This window comes from Gymnogyps californianus, chromosome 11 (assembly GCF_018139145.2).
Source record: "Gymnogyps californianus isolate 813 chromosome 11, ASM1813914v2, whole genome shotgun sequence".
Classification (NCBI taxonomy): Eukaryota; Metazoa; Chordata; class Aves; order Accipitriformes; family Cathartidae; genus Gymnogyps; species Gymnogyps californianus.
In genome coordinates this window covers 9,262,716-9,273,516 of record NC_059481.1, presented here as the reverse complement: position 1 = coordinate 9,273,516, position 10,801 = coordinate 9,262,716, and the positions used below count along the sequence as shown (strand labels likewise).

At 42.1% G+C, this 10,801-nt stretch overlaps 1 protein-coding gene across 1 annotated transcript in view; it reads right to left on the bottom strand.

The window, feature by feature from the left end:
- Positions 1–2,727: 2,727 nt before the first annotated feature.
- The window catches only part of RFX7 (regulatory factor X7), a 54,350-nt gene continuing 46,276 nt past the window's right edge, over positions 2,728–10,801 (bottom strand). Inside the window, exon 9 of the mRNA XM_050903108.1 lies at positions 2,728–10,041. Coding sequence (XP_050759065.1) covers positions 6,727–10,041 — 3,315 coding nt within the window. The 3' untranslated portion in view covers positions 2,728–6,726. The remainder of the gene's footprint in view (positions 10,042–10,801) is intronic.

Sequence of the window (10,801 nt, the reverse complement as noted above, 5' to 3'; positions counted from 1 at the left end):
GTGTTTTCTCATCCATACTAAAAAACGAAGAATATTTGAGAAGAGGGAGCCCAATAGCTCTCTAAAGTAAGCACGTGAAGAAGCACAGATTCGTAGCGATGGGTAGGTCAGCTACCTGAGGAAGGCTGCAGGGACCACTTCTCTTGATTCCTACTAGCCACCCTCCTCCACCTGATGCTCAGAAAACCTGAGGCTACAGTTGGACTCAGACCCAGCAGCAGCCAGGTAACGCCCTGTTCAGTTTAGTCTTCGCAAAAATCCACTAGCACGAAGTTAATAACTGGACATAAGGCTATCAACTCCTGAATAAATGGAGATGTATTTTCAACTTCCTATGCATCTCCTTTTTCCTACCTTTAAGATACATGAAGGCTTTAAAAACAAGTTTAGATTATTTGGTGTAATTTCTATACTACTTTAAAAATATTTCTACCAAAAATGGCTACTTGTATGTGTAGGTAGCTTAAACTGGAACCTTCTCACAAGCTCCTGAGACTCATTTCCATCCTTGGGCCAATTTTTCCAGTACAATTTTAACTCTTGTGTCAGAAAAATCCCACATATGCAACAGAGTATGCTCCAGATCAGTGGCATACTGCTAACATCATTTGAACATTATTTGAAACAGCAGTTTGAGATCCACTGAAAATTTGATTCTATTAGGCATCATCTAATTAGGTAGTGTGGATACGCAAAGTTCTAATGATACATAACTTACTGTCATCCATATAAAAGCAGTTTATTAAAAGGAAGCTGACAAGAGGAAAGATGAGCCCCAGGGACAAAAATGGACCTTTTTAATGATTGCAGAGCTGAGGCATTATCAGATACAGAAAACGGGTAGGCAGGCCCAGGAAGAACAGACTCAGGAGGAGCCACGACAAAGCTGTTGGAGAATAGATACGCAAATGTTCCAAGGCAACACATCTCAAGTGTTCACATCACTAGTAGGGTATCTCCTACATATTCAGTGCACATAGCAGAAATGTTATGATCTATCAGGAACTAAAATCACTTGGTTATATATTCTGCATTATATCAAGGTGCTCTTCTATTTTGGGTATTTAAACACTGCAATCTGCAGAATGAAACTGCTGTCTTCGTAGCACTGTATGTTTTCTAAGCAAATTTCTGCATGTCCTCAGTTCACTTTTGACTTAATTCATCTGGCCTTGCTTAGTTTGTATTTTACCCTTTTTTCTTTTTTTAACAAGTTGAGCAGGAAAAGCAAAAGAGACTAAAAGATTTGCAATTTTATTAGGTAATGTTAATTATGCACTAGGAGGTGCTGGTTTGTTACAGTAACAGTAACAAAGGCGCTCAGATTCTGTGAAGTATTGCTTGAAATGCCATTTGCTAGAGCTAGCACTATAAAGAAAGAGAGGGCAGTATAGATGGTCTTACATCTCTTCAGATCCCCAAGCTATGCAGCACTGAACAGGCCTCTGATCCGCATGCAGATCCTGCCCATGGAAGGGTCACCCCATTTTGGTCATTTGAGCTATTATAGGATTTTCTTACCAGAAAACAACTCTGTTCATCACTTCTACTGTCAAGCAGAAAGGATGTTCACATGAGAACTTCTTGCTGCACTTTCAGATAAAGGCAAGGACACACAGGTGGCGTCATCGCCGGCACCGAGTGGGAGCTGCCTGCAGGCCCCTCTGTTATGGTTACCTGGCCAAGTTTACCCTGCAGCCGGGTGATAAGCACAGCACAACACAGGGACAGCACAGTGCAGCACAGGTCTGGGCATATTCAGGTTGTTAACTGTTATGTGGATCACTAACTCAATGTGTAATGGTCTTCTGGTCTGGATGATTACAGGTGACTATGAGAAACACTATGCAGATTAAAAGTTTTACATGAACCACTAAGTTTGCCAGTTTTGTTGCACTCCCTTATAAGCATTATTCAGAAACATCTTAAGCGTACAGTCAGGTCGCTGCTCATTTCTTAAGTTTGGAATTGCTTCCCAGAGTTATTCCATCATTTGTAAGCCTCACTATACATTTTTCTTGTATTTTCTCTCCTTGTCCAAGCTTAATTCATGCCATTTGTAAGAGGGGGAGGAGGGCAGCAAGATAACATATAACTATCTTGTAAGAGTGCTTTACTAGTGCTGAAAAGCAAAACCAGCCAAGCACCGCCACTGTGGATGGCTACACCAGCAATGGGATGTTGTATGCCACAACTGCAAGAGCCACCGCCCAGACATGAACACTTAGACCAGCAGCCACACTGGGATGAATGCAGCACAGAGGAGCTGCACGTGATGACAACTCTAACCAGCATGACTATCGCCACCACGTTCTGAAGTACAGCCTCAGCCAAAATATTATTTTAATGTTTGATGGCAAGTCTGAACTGTCAGGTTCAACTGTAAGCTGCAGCTGTTTTTATCCCCGAAACGTAATAGTATCACCACACAAGTACTTTCCACTTAAAAGGGATACCTACAGAAATGGAATATAAAGGTAAAGTGAATGGTCAGAAGGCTAACTTCTCTCAAGAGATTACTCTGAGAGCATAGACTGATCAAGGTATCCCAGCTAGGAAGATTCACCTTCATGCTCAGCTTTAAGTGTATAACTGGGCTCAGCAACTGCAGCAAGCCAGTACAGCTGGGCAGCTGTGATCTGTCTTCGCACAAACTAGAAAGCTCTGGATTTCAGGTCAATCTGAATGCACGTTTTCCTTATGAAGAAAAAACTCCAGAAGTAATTTTAATATAAAATGTTTTTATTGTTTTTGAAAACATTTAAAAAACAATTTTTGAGCACTTTCAATAAAAAAAATAACTGAAATGCTACTGCAATATTCAACTACTGTAGTTTCAGCAGTACAACAGACAACAGAACACTGGGAAAGAGGGGAGAAACTGGATTTCCTGCACTAAATGAAAACGTGGAACAGGGATTTTTCTTTCCTTACGGTGCAGTAAATAAAGCACAGTATAGTACAAGACTATTATATGAACCTCAGATGCACTGCACAAGAAACGCTTTCCTTCTTTTCAGTTCAGAAGTCAGTGCTTATTGCAATTATTTGCAAATTATTTACTTCATGAATTCTTATCATGATAAAATGATGCAAAAATGTTTTCAACACCAGAACAATAAAAAATAATCCAAGAAAGGAACATATTCAACAATAACTAAGCTGAATTAGTTAACATAAAAAAGTAAATAACTTGTGAATAACTATGCTCACCTGGTTAACACTGAACCAGTTTCAATACAGCAAAAGAATAAAAAAAATAAAAGTGGTTACAGGAATATATCTAGTACTGTACAAGATTAAGTCATTAACACTCATGCACATTTTGTGATCATGTATTAACATGGTGAAGCAAACTAAACTTAATTTTTCCTGCTGTAATATTCTCATGTAAGAGAATAAGAAATAGAAATATCTCATTGAGATCAATGCACATTGCTACATAAGACAATTTCACCTGTCACTTTTAATGACATTTTGCCTTTTAATAATGAAACACATTAAAAATTTTTTTTGTTTTGCTTTTTTTTTTTTAATCTGTGGGCCATATTTGTTGTATTTATCCTAAGGAATGTGCCTGCCACAGGTTCAACAGAATTTTAGTGCAATATATGAACCCAGAAAGTTTGCTGGACTAACCAACCAACCAAATTTAAAGTGTTTGCTGCAATACTGTACACAGGGTACAAATTCACTAGTTCGTATACTTTAGCAAAAACTGCTATCAAAATAATTTATTTCTCGTGTTAGTAGGAAGCCGATAATGTAAACAAGGGGTCAGAACTGTCTCAAATTCTTAGTTTTGGAGTATCTGACACGGACAGGCTTCCATTTGTTAGAATCACAGAATTTTCCTTTGGGTATTGCATACTTTGGTGTGCAGTAGTGCTCTGTCTCAATGTATAGTAAAGAACTAACTAGCACTAAGTACAGGGACCTAACATTATTAATTATAACACCAACACACAAACACTTCTAAAATAATACATACCAACGTACAAAGCTGTGCCTGTGCCTTGGATTTTACTTGAAACAATCCTTATCGAATTGAACACTTCTTAAAGTAAACATATATTTGCTTTAAATCCACTGATTATAGAGTATTTTCGCTAATTAAGTCACGTTAGGCCCAATGTAATGCTTGTATTTATAAATAATTTTAAACGCACTTTTAAAAACCTTTGGTGATGGCTGCATAATTTAGAACGCATCAGCTTTAAATCTACTCTTGCTTTTCTGAGAAATGTTCTTAAAAAACTAGTGAAGTTAGGTAAAAACTTATTTCCCCCAAGCCCATCTCAGTCTCAGTGTTAGCGACCTGGAGGTGAGGCCAGCACGTCACGCAAATGCAGGGGCTGCTGCAGCACGTGTGCAGCTTCCCCCCGCAGCGCCGGTGCTCACGTCCTCCCCCATCAACCTCCATCAAAAGGTAGGTGTCACCTATTCACAGTAGTGCTGGCACTTCACACAGGGTCAGGAAAAAAACAGAGGTGCCGAGTGTCTCTCAGACCCAGTGAAGTCACCAAGGTGAGAGGATGTTCAGCACATCTCTGGCAAAAGGCCACAGGCAGGTACAGAACTCAAGCCCTGCCTTCAGCAACTTTAGTCTACAAGAAAAATGGTTCAAGCCTTACTGACAGACACCTGGCAAGATAACAAGCAAAAGGCTACCATGCAGTTTTTAGTCTCCTCTCCATTTTCTTAACAAAACTTAAAAGGGTCACTTGGTCATAAACTAAGCAAACCACACTATCGCACATCCATGTGCTTCGAGGAGGGATCTGAACTCTCCAAGTTTGATCCTGACAAAGTGGCAAAACTTCTGATGCAAGCACAGTGAAATCAGGCCCCCATAAGGTGCTACAGCTTGGCACAACTGTTTGTCCCTGCAGAAGAGGCCATAGACTGGTGATGAATTGGGTCAAGAGCAAGAGAAGCCGTGGTACACCAGCACTTCACGTGCCAATGCAGCAGCACAAGTTGAACCAGCACTGCCAAAAAAACTGACCAGTACTGGGATCTCAAGTCATTAGCAAAAACTGAAGAAACAGACGACCACCAAGACACTTAAACAAAAAACCACTAATCACCCAAAAAATCTGAGCATCTTCCCCTTAAGTAAATCTAGGGGGGCTTATTGTGCCTCCCCCTTCATAAATTCATGACCGCTCCTTCAAAGAAGTAATGCAAGAGAGGAAAATGTTTTCTGTTTTGTAAGTGTCAGTTCACAGGAGAAATAATCAATTTTCTACTAAGCTTAAACGATGGTATTGTAGCATCCTCGGTGCCCCACTTCTTTTGTCAAAGCTTGCCTCTGCGAGTCCTCTTTCTAGCATCAGGGCCACGGCCAGTTAAGTACCCCTCTCTTTTGACCGTTAAGAGAGATCCATGCCATGCTGATAAAACAAAAGGCCTTTTTTGGTTCAAGTGAACTAGTGAGGCAGAAGTCTAAATCTCATTTTCCAGAGGGGCAGCTAAGGACTTCTAAAAAAAATTAGATTCACCAGTCCTGTCAAATCACTTATGAAAATGGAATTCAGGCTTTTAAACCAGTAAGTACTTTAAAAAGTAGTTTTACCAAAAGAAAGATCAAATGTCTTACTGTGTATCTGTAAAGTGCCTGGCAGTATTATGGCTCTATATGACATATTTTTAGATCAACCACATTTTCTAATATTTTAATCATCTTTTGTTTGAGAAAGAGAGCAAGCAAGAAAGACAGAAAGGCTCAACCTACTGAAATACAGAGAAAAGAACATCTTCCTACACCCTCCACTAGGTTAGGAAAGAGCAAACTTAAAAAATGAATCTTTAAAAATAGTATTTTAATGAGCTCCAGCAGCTCTTTTATTTAAAAAAAAAGAGGGGAAATATCACGTTCCTTCTCTAGCATTGATAAATAATTAAACAGTACCTATCACTTTAAAATAGGGTGTTCTGTCTAGATTAAATCTCAGTGCTCAAAAACTCTTCGCATGAATTTTACCTAATGTAAAAACATTGAAGTGAGAACTAAAGTATCAAGTATGTCATGAATATTAATGGATAAAATAACTACATAGATTTATTTCTCTTAAATAAAAAATTTAGTGCATCTTTCTTTTTCCTTGATCATTCCTGTTAGTTTTTCCTATCTCTGCGTTTTTACTAGAGATGTCAATGGCACCAGTGCTACAGAGATTTCCCACAGTTCACCACTGAGCAGTGCTCAAGACAGCTACACAATGATGAGGCACCTGCGTGTCACCTGGTTCACTTGTACCCACTCCCCACCACCTACCTATCTGCAGGCACCCTGCATTTCAGACTTGAACAACAAAGGTCAGTAAGGATCATCTACTAAGAAGTAACAAGCAATACAAAGTATGGAAGGCCTACTAACAAGCTCGACTTAAAACCTTCACAAAGCCTCAACCATAGCGGTCATTGCTGGCTGGCTATTAACCACTTCTTTATTTGCTACAATAAGAAATGTTGAATGGGAAACACTATAAAATTCAAATTTTAATACTGGCTCTTTGATAGCCCATCACCTTCAGAGATTCGTTTAAAATTGGTAAGACTGCCTTTTCCCTGCTGAAGAATGAGCAACAGGTACAGCAAACTTTTTAAAAAATGCCACAATACATAGCAAGTGTTTCTGCTGCAGGAGGCACTTCCATTAAGACAAATACAATACGTCTGTCTTTTAGATACAGTGTGCTACATACATATTATAAAACAAGATTAACCCAACATTTCAACAGCAGGATGATCCTTACTCTCCATCCACTCAAAACCTGATGTAGTCATTGAGTTAATGGATTCATTGCAGATTTGTTGAAACAAGGGGTCATTTTTTAATTCCTCCAGTGTAGCATCATCGTCTTGTCCCTGCTGACGACCTGGATCAAACAGTAGATTTGTGTCCAAAGTGTTCAGATCGTTAATGCTGCCTGAGAGCTCGGAAGACAACCTGATGTCGCTGGAAAAGACAGATGCAACGTTATTGAGATCTGATGCCACCTGATTCACCAGCTGCTGGTTTGTTGGCAGACTGTCCTCCCCTAAAAGGTCTTTTACAGTGCTGCTAAAATCTAATTGCTGCTCTCCGATGTCTGATTGTGCTTGGTTATCTCCAGAAGAAAAACTGATCTGATCGGTGCTGCTGTTCTTTGTGAGGTAATTTGGTGTTTGGAATTCATAAACTGAAGTGCTGGAATTGATCATGTTTTGCGGGTTGGCACTAGGAAAAGCAGCGGATGTCTCTAAAATCTGAGTGAGATTCATCCTGGCTGTGTAATTTGAGGGCATGTTGTTCATTCCCAAACCTCTCACTGCATCATCGCTATCAGAATCAAGTTTGTTTAACAACACATTGGTTATTTTTTTAGTGTTTGTTTGTTTCTGAAGAGACGGGAAGGCCGTCTGCATCATCACAGTCAACGGGACTGACTGGCTTCTTTGCGCTATGTTATTGGCACTGGTGTCTGCATGGATATTAGCAAATACATTGTGAACTTCAGGAGTCACTGGACTTCCAAAAGGTGTCAGGTTAGAGCGTGGTATATTTGAAACAGGGTAAACAGTGCTGCCACTGAGATTACGCTGGCGATGGACAGCAGGGCTCACGCTCCGGCATCTCAGACTGTTGTTGAGAGAGGAACCGGTTCCTTTGTTGTCCAAAGGAGCAGGAACAGCAAAGCCCTCTTGCTTGGTGGTGCTACTGACAGGGGCTGCCTGGTGCTGCACAGGTGAAACAGGAGTCACACGACCGAAGTGAGTATCATGGTGGCGCGGCTGAGACTGGTATGACTGGCCAGGAACAGCAAAAGCGTGAGGTTTCCTGAAGCGGTCGTCTACCAGCTCCTGATAGCTTGTAAGGATGCCATGGTTTGCAACCGACGAATTGTTAACACCGCTGTAGCCGTTATTCATCCACTCAAGCTTGGTTTTGTCGGGATGGGTAGCCATAGGCCGCTGCATTGGCTTCACAGGGCTACTTGATATAATGCTGGCGTCGTGGTAAGCCATACTGGAGCTGATGGGAGTAAATGCAAATGGGTTTCGGCATTCCACAGGACTTGGAGGGACACTGCTACTGCAGTTCGAATGCGGTGTGCCGATGGGCGTATGCCGGCTGCTTCCTAGAGCACTGTCTACGGGAGTCGTCTGAGCCAGCCTTGAACAAGGGCTCTCTCGGGACATGTTCTGAGATCCAGTGATCATTTCGGAGGTGGGTGTTGGAGTCGGGGTGGGGGTGGGAGTCGGGGTGGGGGTGGGGGTGGGAGTGTGAATCGGAGTGCTGTTGTTATGGATTGAATGGTAAAAGTGCGCACTGCTTGGATGAGATGACACAGGAGCTCCTTGAGCTGTGGTCTGACTCTGAAGTGCCATTCCTAGACAACCACCATAAGGATGAGAATTATTCATGGACATTTGCTCCTCCATGAGCACCAGCTCCTCCACAATGCTGTCCTGGGTAAGGTCATCATCAAATGAAAAGTAGTTTTCATTTGACTGAGGGACTGTATGTTCAAACTCTTTCAGCTCAGACTGCAGAGGTAACTGATTTGAAGACTGTGCTTGTATTTGACTCAAGGAGGAGTCCTGGATCTGGCTCTGTAGCTGCTGGTTGTATGCATCCTGCTGTATACCTTCGCAGTGCACTGGCTCCCATGCCGATTCCTGTAAGTCACCAGAACCAGAGTGCCCTGCAATAGTCATAACACTGATATCTTGCTGCTGTTCACAATTCACAGATGCAAAGTCGGAGGTTTTGGTGAGATGGTGCCACGTATTTGGGTTAAAGCTGCCATCAGATTTTGAATCATTTTCTATGATAAACATGTTTCCTTCCAATTTTACTTTTATATCTGGAGATGATGCTGATGCAAGCTGCTGTCCTAAAGTAGAATCACTGCTATTTAAATTGGTGCTCAAAGAAAGGTCTGTTGCTAAGTTTGCTGCAGCTGCAGAAGGTACAGGTACCTTCACAGGTACCTTGCTGGGAACTTGAGCAAGTGTTGCTGCATTGTCACTGTTAGCTAACGATCCAACCTTCGGAGACTTCTTAACGCTGTTTGCTTTTTGACCCTCCACAGCATTACCAGCTGAAAGCTGCTCCACCAGTGGTTTCTTTACAGGTGGTACCTGGGAATCTTGAAGTGTAGAAGGTTGTCGCTTTCTTGGACTTTTAGTGCACGTTTTGTCTTTAATCGTAGACTCACCAGTAGGAGGTGAACCGATGCTGGTGCTGGACAAGTTTTGACTGGCAACTGAGAGCTTTAGAGTGCTTTGATTATTGCCTGCTGAAGAAACCGGTGCGATCTCATTAGATTGTGTTTTATATTTGGTCCCTGCTTCTTCAGCTCCCTGATCACAGCCTTTAACTGGTTTTACCTCCACGACATCATCAGCTGAAACCTTCAAGGTTGCAACCTCAAAATTCATTAGTTGAGCAGGAGGCAGGTCAGGGGTTGCCTTTATGGATTTAGACACATCAGAACTCTCTTGGCCCTGTACCGAGTTCTCATCCAGCAATGCTTCTGGTTCCATTTTGATCTTGACTGCAGGTGCAGCTACAGCAGTGCTAGGCTTGGATCCTGGAGACTGAAGTGAAACAACAGATCCATTTTTTATCTGTGGACCAGTCCTCCCTTCTTCCACTGCTCCTGCACTACTGCTAACTGAAGGCGTCTGTTTGACCGGCACACTACTGCTGCTTGGGGCAAGAGATATTGCTGTCATTTTTACCACATTTAAGGAATTCACATGTGGAGCTGGCACAACAGTCTTGATTGGGCTACTGGTAAAGAGCACCGTTGTGGGAGAGCGGATGGTGAGAGCACTGGTATTTGCTGGCTTCGGTAAGATCTGTGGGTAGCGATGCCGGGCAGAGCGGTCACCAACTGGGCTGGCGGGAACGTTCTGGGGAGTCTTTGGTGACTGCTTGACTGATTGCATGTGCTGAGTGACCACCTGAACATTGAGTGGCAGGACCTTGCTATCAGACGATCCCACAGGACTTGGAGACGTCACCAACTGCCTGGTCCTTGGCACCTGTAGAGAGAGAAAAAGAAAAGGTGTGGCAATGAAGAAGTCCCCAAAGCCCACAGACCACCTCATCCCCAAGCATTTCAAAGGTGAAGGACAACGCAGCTCAATACACCAAAGCTAGTGAACGTCAGTTTGAAACAAAACAAGCTCTTCAACTATATACAAGACCGTTTCTATTTGTCTGCCTAAGGATTGGTAGACAGATACGTGGCCTCAATTTTTAAGGCATGAGGCACTGGTATACACACTAGTCTGCTCTTCTGCTAATGAAAGGCTCATTCTCATACAATCCTTCACCACCTGTAACAAAGAGACAGGCATACAAAGGTTAAAGAGGAGAGGATGTGTTCAAAACACTGCTCGTTGTTAAGGTTTCAAAAGCGAGTTAAATACAAACCCACTATCAGGCAGAAAAATTGGCTTACCTATTGAAATCGACAACACAGCTAACATCTTAAGAACAAATAACCTTCCCTCCCAGCCCAACTGTGTATGGCTGAAAGACAAAGATGTTCCATACTACAGACATTCATGCAAAAATAAAATTGCTGCTGTCACTAAATGCGCCAGGCCAATGAAAGGCAATTTAGATTCCATATTAGGGGCTCAGTGACCCACACGACTGCTGTCAGCTCTCCCATCTGGTTAAACTTCATCTCGAGGGCAATTATTCCCACATATAACCTTAATTATTGCTAGCTGAAATCCCACTGTCAATGACTTCAAAGACGAACTTGGCCTATGCTGTGTGATCAGAATTCTG